We start from the raw sequence: 13352 nt of genomic DNA, 5'->3' as shown, positions 1-13352 counted from the left end.
TAGATATAATTTGTCTATATTTACACAATGGAATTATTACTGTGAGTTAAATATCAGTGATCCTGTATTTTTCTTCTTTTTCATTCTTTCCTCAGCTTAACAATGTGATTAAAGATGAAGATAATACTGTCCATCTCTAAATAATCATATGCTATGTCTAAAAATATAGATGAAGGGGCCGCACTATGGCAGAGAGGGTAAAGCCACCACATCCCATATGGGCACCAGCTCAAGTCCCAGCTGCTCCACTTCTGAACCAGCTCTCTACTATGCCTGGGAAAGCAGTAGAAGATGACCCAAGTCCTTGGGCCCCAGCACCCAACATGGGAAGACCCAGAGGAAACTCCTGGCTCCAGCCATTATGGCCAGTTGGGGAGGGAACCAGTGGATGGAAGACCTCTCTCTCTCTCTCTCTCTCTCTCTCTCTCTCTCTACCTCCCTTTCTGTGTGGAACTGTAACTTTTAAATAAATAAATACATCTTTAAAAAATATAGATGAGGAGGCAACTTCCCTATGGGGATAGGAATAAATTATGGCACTATCACCACACACACAGAAGAGAAATTGTTTCTAATTTTATGTCATTACTGTAGGTTTTTTTAGTGGCAGTGGCATGGAAGTCGACATCCACAGTACAAGGAAATAGTATACCTGATAGATGGAAAGCAGACTGAATGCAAAGAGATAGAGCTCAGGAAGAGAACTTGTGGTATCATAAGTAGGCTGGTTTGTCTTGACAAACAAACGGAGTTGTGCTTTTGTTCCTTGCTAAGGATTTTGGAAACTTTCTTGAGGGTAAAAGTAAATGAGCCCAGATGTTAAGTGCTACTGTCAAGCAGCTGCTTTGTACTGTCATTGCTTGACTGGCTATGACAAGGACTTGAGATGGCCCTTATGTCACTACGATGCACTTGAGAAGCTGATGATGCCACTGTCTTCTGAAAACAGCTTTCGTATGTAGGCTGACAGTATCACAGAGACAGCAAGAGCATACAAAGTGTAGAGTCAGAAAAAGAGAGGCCCATAAACCTTTTTGAGATATTTTCTAAGCTATGGGATATGAAGACTATATAATAAATATATTCCTCATTATAATGTTCACATAGTTCACATAGTTCATTAGCTTTATGTAAAGTAGTGAACCAAAAATAAAAAGGGATGCCACTTGCTACTTACAGTTTGTCATAAATCAATGCTTTCACAAAATTTGACAACATACCTCCATCTCATTTGCTACTTAAAATTGTGTTGTGCTTTCCACATCTGAAACAAGGCAAATTTTATGTATAATATTTAAGTTAAACTAGTTATATTATCACGGGAATAAACTATCAGTTAAAAATATGGTCCTTAATTCTTTTAGAGACTAGACCAAACTTGAAGATGGCTTAAATAGAAAAACAGTCACATATATTAAACAAAATTCCTAGTGATTTTATGTTAACCTAATAGGAAAATATGATTAAAAAGTACACTAAGCATTAATCTGTTTCATACACATTATTTTAGAAGGGTGGCATTTAATTAGTACAAAGGTTAAAACAAGTCAAGTCAGGTTTTACAATAAATGAATGAACTAGAACAACTCTGTACTTTATAAAAGATGACTTTTTCACTTTCATGTGTTTCCATAAACTGAATTTTCCATTACCCACTTCTAGAAAAACAAATTTTAAAGTATTCCATGGTATTTTCATCATGGAATATTAAGCAAATAAGTAAAGAAAGAGGTATTGTCATAATGTCATGTAAAAATTCTACTGGGAAAATATTAGATAAAAAAACATCTTGTGTATATTATAACACAACAGTACTGTATTCATATGGACATGAGTATTCAGAAAATTTGAGAACTAATTTTCAAATTCAATTGTTAGATGCATGACTTTCTAGAATGAGAAATAAGGAAACCAATGTGTAACTCTTTAATTTTCATTTCTTTTGGAAGTTAGCATTGGGGCATGCATTGTAGACCAGCAAGGTAAGCAGCTTCTCTGAAGCCAGCATCCTATATTAACGCATCGACTGCTCCGCTTTCTTTTTTTTTTTACTTTTATTTAGTAAATATAAATTTCCAAAGTAGTTTATGGATTACAATGGCTTCCCCCCCCCATAATTTCCCTCCCATCGCACCCCTCCCATCTCCCACTCCCTCTCCCATTCCATTCACATCAAGATTCATTTTCAATTCTCTTCATATACAGAAGGTCGATTTAGTATATATTAAGTAAAGATTTCATCAGTTTGCACCCACACAGCAACACAAAGTGTAAAATGCTATTTCAGTACTAGTTATAGCGTTACTTCACATTGGACAACAAACTAAGGACAGATCCCACATGAGAAGTAAGTACACAGTGACTCCTGTTGTTGACTTAACAACGTGACACTCTTATTTATGGCGTCAGTAATCTCCCTAGGCTCTAGTCATGAGTTTCCAAGGCCATGGAAGCCTTTTGGCTTTGCCGACTTTGATCTTATTCTGACAGGGTCATAGTCAAAGTGGAAGTTCTCTCCTCCCTTCAGAGAAAGCTACCTCCTCCTTTGATGGCCTGTTCTTTCTACTGGGATCTCACTCGCAGAGATCTTTCATTTAGGTCTTTTTTTTCCACAGTGTCTTGGCTTTCCATGCCTAAAATACTCTCATAGGCTCTTCAGCCATATCCGAATGCCTTAAGGGCTGATTCTGAGGCCAGAGTGCTGTTTAGGACATCTGCACTTCTATGAGTCTGCTGTGTATCCTGCTTCCCATGTTGGATCATTCTCTCCCTTTTTGATTCTACCAGTTAGTATTAGCAGACACTAGTCTTGTTTGTGTGATCCCTTTGACTCTTAGACCTATCAGTGTGATCAATTGTGAACTGAAATTGATCACTGGGACTAGTGAGGTGGCATTGGTACATGCCACCTTGATGGGATTGTATTGGAATCCCCTGGCATGTTTCTAACTCCACCATTTCTGGCAAGTCCGATTTCAGCTCTCTGATAATCCACCTGGGAAAGCAGCAAAAGATGCCCCGAGTGTTTGGGCCCCTGACACCCATGTGGGAGACCTGGGTGGAATTCCAGGCTCTGGCTTTGGCCAGGCCCAGCCCTGTCCATTGTGTCCATTTGGGGAGTGAATAATCAAATGAAGACCTCTCTGTCTCTCCCTCCCTCTATCTCTGCCTTTAAAATAAATGTCGTAAAAATGTAGTCAAATTTTGAAACATTTGTTTTTTAAGTTTGATCATAATTTAAAAAAATTATTTAATATAAACACATTTATACAATTCACAAATACAGTTCTATGAAGTTATTAATTCTAATTACCCACTTAATTTTGAAATGTGAAGAAACATTTCAAAATATATTGCAGCTGTCTCTAGAATATTCTTACTTAAATATTTTATATAAAAGTTATTATCTAATAAAATATCCCAACAGGCTTTAAATACTCCTACACATGACATAATAAACAGTTCATAGAGATCATGATAAAGTAATATAAATACCTTCATTCTGGCATGAAGGCAAATTTTCTTGACTCCTATATTTTTCAATGATCTGAAAACATCTTTCCCATAAAGTTGAGGTGTCAAGATCCTGAAGGGCAAACTTTAGAAATTGAACAATGTGTCAACAGCATCACCAAGTAGAATATGGGGGGAAAATAACTCACTACAATATGTTGGAAAGAACAGTTACTGGTAGAATCTTATGTTATCATAAATAAAAATTACATAAAGTATAAATCACATTCTTACATAATTTGAATGAAGGAACTACCAATGTAATATTATTTTCCTCAATAGTTCTCCTATATATATATTTCCTATGTATAATAGATGATATTATCTTATATTACACTCAAAAATATTTAATAGTATACGTTTTACATAGAAAAATGAGATGTCCTTCTTGAAAAGTTCCTTATTTTCATGTTAAAGAAACCGTAACTTTATAGAGAACATTTTGTAAAGCAATTTCAGCAAGATCATGTGTGTTTTTAGATGACATGATTTATGTGGACAAACCTAAACACTCCACCAAAAAGCTGTTAGAATTGATAAACCAATTCAGTAAAGTTGCTAGTTAAAATATAAATATACAAAATCAAGTGCTTTTTCTAGGTTAATGATGAACTCACAGAAAAAGAAATCAAGAAAGAAATTTTATTCACTGTCAAAAAAGAAAAAAGAAATTTCATTCACAATAGGCACCAAAAAATCAACTGTTTAGGAATACATTGAACCAAAGAAGTGAAAGGTTTATACAATGAAAAGTCTCAAACATTGAAGAAGAGGTCATTAAGGGCTGCAAAAAAATGGAAAGATACCACTTGCTCATGGATTGAAAGATTCAAAATCAGAATATGTTGGGAGGCAAGATGGCAGAATAGGAAGGGAGCACACTGATAGTCCGGGGAGAGACAGTTTAATAAAAGTGGAGATACTGCAGGTTCAAGGAAGAGTAGGGGAGGAAACAGCAGAAGAAACTCTTCCGGAATGCGTGATTCACAGTGGACCTGCATGGAGAGCGTGGGAGCCCACAGTTCGGGACACCAGCGGCAGACTCAACACACCAGCACTGGAACGTGAGCTGTGGGGAATTACTTCCCTTTTGAATCAAAAAAAGAAAGAAAGAGAGAGAGAGAGAGCGAGAGAGCGAGAGAGAGAGAGAGATCTACCACGCCTAACCTGGGAGTGTCACCTTTGGCACACCAAACAGAGCTCTCAGGCCACACCCATCTCAAGCCTCTAAGGCTCCATCAAAAACAGACAGTCCACTTAATCTAGAGTCATAGTATAACAAGAAAAAGCACCACAGTGAAGAAACCAAATATCTCCAATATGCCAAATAACAAACGCAAAAACCGAGGTAATAAAAACAAGGAAGTCACCATGACGCCCCCAAATGAAAAAGACACCCCAATTCAAGATTATGAAGATGATGAGTTAGAAGAAATGCAAGAAGCAGATCTCAAAAAATGGATAAGAACATTAAGAAGTTCTCAAAAACAAATTCTTGAACTACAGAAATCCTTAATGGACAAGATAGAAAATCTCTCTCGTGAAAATGAAATATTAAGGAGGAATCAAAATGAAACGAAACAACTAGTACAACAGGAAACTGTGATACTGACGAGAAATCATAATGAAGTGAAGAATTCAATAGATCAAATGAAAAACACAATAGAGAGCCTTACAAACAGAATGGGAGAAGCAGAAGAGAGAATATCGGACTTAGAAGACAGAGAACAAGAAAGGATATTGTCAGACCAAAGAAAAGAAGAGGAAATTAGAAATCTAAAACATATTGTCAGGAATCTGCAGGATACTATTAAAAAACCCAACATTCGGGTTCTAGGAGTTCCTGAAGGCATGGAGAGGGAGAAAGGATTAGAAGGCCTTTTTAGTGAGATATTAGCAGAAAATTTCCCAGGTTTGGAGAAGGACAGAGAAATCCTAGTACAGGAAGCTCACAGAGCCCCTAATAAACATGACCAAAAGAGATCCTCACCACGACACGTTGTAATTAAACTCTCCACAGTGAAACATAAAGAAAAGATCCTAAAATGTGCAAGAGAGAAACGTCAGATTACTCTCAGAGGATCTCCAATCAGACTCACAGCTGACTTCTCATCAGAAACACTACAAGCTAGGAAGGAATGGCAAGATATAGCCCAGGTACTAAGAAAGAAAAACTGCCAGCCCAGAATATTATATCCTGCAAAGCTATCATTTGTGAATGAAGGTGAAATAAAGACTTTTCATAACAAACAGAAATTGAAAGAATTTGTGGCCACTCATCCAGCCCTGCAAAAGATGCTTAAAGATGTGTTGCACACAGAAACACAGAAACACGGTCATCAATATGAAAGAAGGTAAAGGAAGGAAACCTCACAGCAAAAGATCACAGGGAATTCAAAGCATATATTACAACTTATCTTTGGCAAATGGCAGGGCAAAGTTACCACTTACCAATAGTCACATTGAACATTAATGGCCTGAACTGTCCAGTTAAAAGACACAGATTGGCTGATTGGGTTAAGGAACAAAACCCATCTATTTGCTGCTTACAAGAAACACATCTTTCCAACAAAGATCCATACAGACTGAAAATGAAAGGCTGGAAAAAGATATACCATGCCAACCAAAATGAAAAATGAGCAGGCGTAGCCATCTTAATATCGGACAACATAAACTTTACCACAAAAACTGTTAAGAAAGACAAAGAGGGACACTATATAATGATTAAGGGATCAATACAACAAGAAGATATAACAATTATCAATGTATATGCACCTAACTACAGGGCACCGGTTTATCTAAAAGATTTGTTAAGGGACTTAAAGGGAGACTTAGACCCCAATACAATAGTACTGGGGGACTTCAATACTCCACTCTCAGAAATAGACAGATCAACAGGACAGAAGATCAACAAGGATACAGTAGATTTAAATGACACTATAGCCCAAATGGATCTAACAGATATCTACAGAACTTTCAATCCTACAGCTAAAGATTTTACATTCTTCTCAGCAGTACACGGAACCTTCTCTAGGATTGACCACATACTAGGCCATAAAGCAAGTCTCAGCAAATTCAAAAGAATTAGAATCATACCATGCAGCTTCTCAGACCATAAAGGAATGAAGCTGGAAATTAGCAACTCAGGAATCCCTAGAGCATACGCAAACACATGGAGATTGAACAACATGCTCCTGAATGAACAATGGGTCATAGAAGAAATTAAAAGAGAAATCAAAAATTTTCTGGAAGTAACTGAGGATAACAGCACAACATACCAAAACTTATGGGATGCAGAAAAAGCAGTATTAAAAGGAAAGTTTATATCAATAGATGCCTACATCAAGAAATTGGAAAGGCACCAAATAGATGAGCTTTCAATTCACCTCAAGGATCTAGAAAACCTACAGCAAACCAGACCCAAATCTAGTAGGAGAAGAAAAATCATAAAATCAGAGAAGAAATCAACAGGATTCAATAAAAAAAAAACATTACAAAAAATAAGCCAAACAAGGAGCTCGTTTTTTGAAAAGATAAACAAAATTGACACCCCATTGGCCCAACTAACCAAAAAAAGAAAAGACCCAAATCAATAAAATCAGAGATGAAAAAGGAAACATAACAACAGACACCACAGAAATAAAAAGAATCATCAGAAATTACTACAAGGACTTGTATGCCAACAAACAGGGAAATCTATCAGAAATGGATAGATTCCTGGACACATGCAACCTACCTAAATTGAACCAGGAAGACATCGAAAACCTAAACAGACCCATAACTGAGACAGAAATTGATACAGTAATAAAGGCCCTCCCAACAAAGAAAAGCCCAGGACCAGATGGATTCACTGCTGAATTCTACCAGACATTTAAAGAAGAACTAACTCCAATTCTTCTCAAACTATTCAGAATAATCGAAAAAGAGGGAGTCCTCCCAAATTCTATGAAGCCAGCATCACCTTAATTCCTAAGCCAGAAAAAGATGCAGCATTGAAAGAGAATTACAGACCAATATCCCTGATGAACATAGATGCAAAAATCCTCAATAAAATTCTCGCCAATAGAATGCAACAACACATCAGAAAGATCATCCACCCAGACCAAGTGGGATTTATCCCTGGTATGCAGGGATGGTTTAATGTGCGCAAAACAATCAATGTGATACACTACATTAACAGACTGCAGAAGAAAAACCATATGATTATCTCAATAGACGCCGAGATAGCATTTGATAAAATACAACACCCGTTCATGATGAAAACTCTAAGCAAACTGGGTTTGGAAGGAACATTCCTCAATACAATCAAAGCAATCTATGAAAAACCCATGGCCAACATCCTATTGAATGGGGAAAAGTTGGAAGCATTTCCACTGAGATCTGGGACCAGACAGGGATGCCCACTCTCACCACTGCTATTCAATATAGTTCTGGAGGTTCTAGCCAGAGCTATTAGGCAAGAAAAAGAAATTAAAGGGATACAAATTGGGAAGGAAGAACTCAAACTATCCCTCTTTGCAGATGACATGATTCTTTATTTAGGGGACCCAAAGAACTCTACTAAGAGCCTGTTGGAACTCATAGAAGAGTTTGGCAAAGTAGCAGGGTATAAAATCAATGCACAAAAATCAACAGCCTTTGTATACACAGGCAATGCCATGGCTGAGGAAGAACTTCTAAGATCAATCCCATTCACAATAGCTACAAAAACAATCAAATACCTTGGAATAAACTTAACCAAGGACGTTAAGGATCTCTATGATGAGAATTACAAAACCTTAAAGAAAGAAATAGAAGAGGATACCAAGAAATGGAAAAATCTTCCATGCTCATGGATTGGAAGAATCAATATCATCAAAATGTCCATTCTCCCAAAAGCAATTTATAAATTCAATGCAATACCAATCAAGATACCAAAGACCTTCTTCTCAGATCTGGAAAAAATGATGCTGAAATTCATATGGAGACACAGGAGACCTCGAATAGCTAAAACAATCTTGTACAACAAAAACAAAGCCGGAGGCATCACAATACCAGCTTTCAGGGCATTCTACAGGGCAGTTGTATTCAAAACAGCATGGTACTGGTACAGAAACAGATGGGTAGACCAATGGAACAGAATTGAAACACCAGAAATCAATCCAAATATCTACAGCCAACTTGTATTTGATCAAGGATCCAAAACCAATCCCTGGAATAAGGACAGTCTATTCAATAAATGGTGCTGGGAAAATTGGATTTCCACATGCACAATCATGAAGCAAGACCCCTACCTTTCACCTTACACAAAAATCCACTCAACATGGATTAAAGACTTCAATCTATGACCTGACACCATCAAATTATTAGAGAGCATTGGAAAAACCCTGCAAGATATAGGTACCGGCAATGACTTCTTGGAAAACACCCCAGAAGCACAGGCAGTCAAAGCCAAAATTAACATTTGGGATTGCATCTAATTGAGAAGTTTCTGTACGGAAAAAGAAACAGTCAGGAAAGAGAAGAGCCAACTGACAGAATGGCAAAATATATTTGCAAACTATGCAACTGATAAAGGGTTGATCACCAGAATCTACAAAGAGATCAAGAAACTCCACAACATCAAAACAAACAACCCACTTAAGAGATGGGCCAAGGACCTCAACAGACATTTTTCAAAAGAGGAAATCCAAATGGCCAACAGGCACATGAAAAAATGTTCAAGGTCATTAGCAATCAGGGAAATGCAAATCAAAACCACAATGAGGTTCCACCTCACCCCAGTTAGAATGGCTCACATTCAGAAATCTACCAACAATAGATGCTGGCGAGGATGTGGGGAAAAAGGGACGCTAACCCACTGTTGGTGGGAATGCAAACTGGTCAAGCCACTATGGAAGTCAGTCTGGAGATTCCTCAGAAACCTGAAAATAACCCTACCATTCAACCCAGCCATCCCACTCCTTGGAATTTTCCCAAAGGAAATCAAATTGGCAAACAAAAAAGCAGTCTGCACATTAATGTTTATTGCAGGTCAATTCACAATAGCTAAGACATGGAACCAAACCAAATCCCCATCAACAGTAGACTGGATAAAGAAATTATGGGACATGTACTCTATAGAATACTATACAGCAGTCAAAAACAACAAAACCCAGTCATTTGGAACAAGAAGGACATCATGCTGAGTGAATTAAGCCAGTCCCAAAGGGACAAATATCATATGTTCTCCCTGATCGGAGACAACTAACTGAGCACCAAAGGGGAAACCTGTTGAAGTGAAATGGACACTATGAGAAACAGTGACTTGATCAGCTCTTGTCCTGACGGTTGATGTACAATGTAATACTTTATCCATTTTAGTATTTTTTTTTGTCCTAGTACCATTGGTTGAACTCTGTAATTAACACACAATTATTCTTAGGTGTCTAAATTTAACTGAAAAGTGATCCCTGTTAGGAATTTGGAAAACATTATGCTGAGTGAAGTAAGCCAATCCCAAAGGGACAAATGCCACTTGTTCTCCTTGATAGGTGACAACTAACTGAGCACCAAAAAGGAAACCTGTTAAAGTGAAATGAACACTATGAGAAATGGTGACTTGATCAGCCCTCACTCTGACTGTTGATGAGCAGCTTAATATGTTATCCCTCTTAGTATTTTTTTTGTTTGTTCTACTTAATACTTTTGGTTGAATACTATAATCAATACACAATTCTTCTTAAGTGCTGAAACTTAACTGAAAAGTGATCGCTGTTAAATATAAGAGTGGGAATAAGAGAGGGAAGAGATGTGCAATTCGGGACATGCTCAAGCTGACTTACCTCAAACGGTAGAGTTAGAAACATACCAGGGGATTTGAATTCAATCCCATCGAGGTGGCATGTACCAATGCCATCTCACTAGTCCCAGTGATCAATTTCTGTTCACAATTGATCCTAATGATAGACTAAGAACCAAAGGGATCACATAAACAAGAATAGTGTCTGCAAATACTAGCTGATAGAATAAAAAAGGGAGAGAATGATCCAACATAGGAAATGAGATACACAGCAGACCCATAGAATGGCAAATGTCCTAACAGCACTCTGGCCTCATAATCAGCCCTTAAGGCATGCGGATCCAGCTGAAATGCCCATGAGAGTATTTCAGGCATGGAAAGCCAAGACACTCTGGGGAAAAAAAAAAAAACCTAAATGATATATCTCCACGAGTGAGATCCCAGTGGAAAGAATGGGTCATCAAAGAAGGAGGTACCTTTCTCTGAAGGGAGGAGAGAACTTCCACTTTGAAAGTTTGCTTGTCTAAATAAGATCAGAGTCAGTGAACTCAGGGGGCTTCCATAACCTTTGCAGCTCATGACAAGAGCCTAGGGTGATTACTGATGCCATAAACAAGAGTGTCAATTTGTTAAGTCAACAACAGGAGTCACTGTGCACTTACTCCTCATGTAGGATCTCTGTCCTTAGTGTGCTGTACATTGAGATTTAATGCTATAACTAGTACTCAAACAGTACTTTATACTTTGTGTTTCTGTGTGGGAGCAAACTGTTGAAATCTTTACTTAATGTATGCTAAACTGATCTTCTGTATATAAAGAGAATCGAAAATGAATCTTGATGTGAATGGAAGGGGAGAGGGAGTGAAAAAGTGGATGATTGCGGGTGGGAGGGACGTTATGGGGAGGAAGGCATTGTAATCCATATTCTGTACTTTGGAAATTTATATTCATCAAATAAAAGTTAAAAAAATGAAAAAAGAAAAGAAAAGAAAGATTTAAAATCATTAAAATGTCCATTCTATATAAGCAATCTACAGATTCAATGCAATCCCTATCAAACTACCAATGACATTCTTTACAAAACTAGAAAAAGTAATCCTAAAACTTTTATGGAATCACAAAAGACCCAGAATAGCCAAAGCAATCCTGAATGAGCAAAGTCAAGCTGGAGGCATCTACCTGACTTCAAAGCATACTACAAAGCTATAGTGATCAAAGCAGCATATTACTGGCATAAAAACCAATACATCTCTGTGAGTGAGATCCCAGTGGAAAGAACAGGTCATCAAAGAAGGAGGTACCTTTCTCTGAAGGGAGGAGAGAACTTCCACTTTGACTATGACCTTGTCTAAATATGATCAGAGTCGGTGAAGTCAAAAGGCTTCCATAGCCTTGGCAACTCATGACAAGAGCCTAGGGTGATTACTGATGCCATAAACAAGAGTGTCAATTTGTTAAGTCAACAACAGGAGTCACTGTGCACTTACTCCTCATGTAGGATCTCTGTCCTTAATGTGCTGTTCAATGTGAATTAATGCTATAACTAGTACTCAAACAGTACTTTATACTTTGTGTTTCTGTGTGGGTGCAAACTGATGAAATCTTTACTTAATTTATACTAAATTGATCTTCTGAATATAAAGAGAATTGAAAATGAATCTTGATGTGAATGGAAGGGGAGAGGGAGCAGCAAAGGGGAGGGTTGGGGGTGGGAGGGAAGTTATGGGGGGAAAGCCATTGTAATCCATATTCTGTACTTTGGAAATTTATATTCATTAAATAAAAGTAAAAAAAAAAACAATACATAGAATGATGGAACTGACCAGAGAGCTCAGAAATCAATCTGCATACATACAAGCCAACTGATTTTTGACAAAATTGCTCAGACCAAACAGTGGAAGTAGGGATAGTCTCTTGAACAAATGGTGCAAGCAAAACTGGATTTATATGTATAGAAGAATGAAATTAGATCCATACCTATCACCGTATTCAAAAATAAACTCAAGCTGGATAAAAGACTTAAATTTTAGACCTGAGACTATGAAGTTGCTGGAAGAACACATAGCAAAATCACTCCAAGACACTGCTGTAGGGGATGGCTTATTGGATAAGATCCCCAAGCACAGCCAACAAAAGCAGAACTAAATAAATGGGGCTATATCAGACTCAGCAGCTTTTGCACAGCAAAGAAAATAATCAGTAGAGTGAAGAGACATCCAAAAGAATGGGGAAATATTTGCAAATCACTTTTCTGACAAAGGATTAATATTCCAGATGTATCAGTAACTTTAAAAACTCAACAATAATAAATAATCCAGTTGAGAAATGGGCAAAGGACTTTAATAGACAGTTCTCAAAAGAAGAAATACAAATGGCCAACAAATATGTGAAAACAGGCTCAGCATCCCAAGCCATCAGGGAAATGCAAATCAAAACCACAATGAGCTATCACCTCACCCCTGTCAAAATGGCTAAAATCCAAAACAGAGAGCAACGAGTACTGGTGAGGATGTAGAGAAAGGAGAACACTATTTTTGGAAATATAAATTACTGAAGCCACTGTGGAAAATAGTGTGGAGATATCTGAAAAAAAAAACAAACTAGAACTAGATTTGCCATATGATCCAACAATCCCACATTGGGTATATCTCAAAGACTTGAATACTATTAAGAGATACCTTCATAATTATGTTCATAGAAGCTCTTCACAAGAGCCAACATTGGGAATCAATGAAGGTGTCCACCATCAGAAAAATGGATAAAGAAAATGTGGTAGATATACACAATGGGATATTATTCAGGTATAAAGAAGAGAAGGAAATTCTACCACTTGAAGCCAAATGGATGCCACTGGAGGACATCATGATGACTGAAATAAACCAGACCTAGAAAAACAAATACTGCATGCTCTCCTTTATTTGTAGGGGCTAAAATTAAAAATAAAATAGAAGAAAAAAGAAATGTCTATGTGTATTAGCATTACTGAAAAGACTGTTTTGTAAACTTTTGTTATATATCTTTGTGAATCCAGTGGTTAAATGTGTTATATTACTCTAGTTTCAATGATCTGTGACTACTT

At 37.3% G+C, this 13352-nt stretch overlaps 1 protein-coding gene across 2 annotated transcripts in view; it reads right to left on the bottom strand.

Moving 5' to 3' along the window:
• The window catches only part of LOC127489251 (uncharacterized), a 110596-nt gene that overhangs the window by 1621 nt on the left and 95623 nt on the right, over positions 1-13352 (bottom strand). For both annotated transcript variants that reach the window (XM_089311844.1, XM_089311843.1), the window contains 2 exons: positions 3496-3598; positions 1221-1264 (listed from right to left, as the gene is read on the bottom strand). In XM_089311844.1, the coding sequence (XP_089167970.1) occupies positions 1239-1264; positions 3496-3598 (129 nt within the window). In that variant the 3' untranslated portion in view covers positions 1221-1238. The remainder of the gene's footprint in view (positions 1-1220; positions 1265-3495; positions 3599-13352) is intronic.

The sequence above is a fragment of the Oryctolagus cuniculus genome, chromosome 13 (genome assembly GCF_051225735.1).
Source record: "Oryctolagus cuniculus isolate XC-2025 breed Fujian yellow rabbit chromosome 13, ASM5122573v1, whole genome shotgun sequence".
Taxonomy (NCBI): Eukaryota; Metazoa; Chordata; class Mammalia; order Lagomorpha; family Leporidae; genus Oryctolagus; species Oryctolagus cuniculus.
This window is presented reverse-complemented; position numbering and strand designations above follow the sequence as displayed.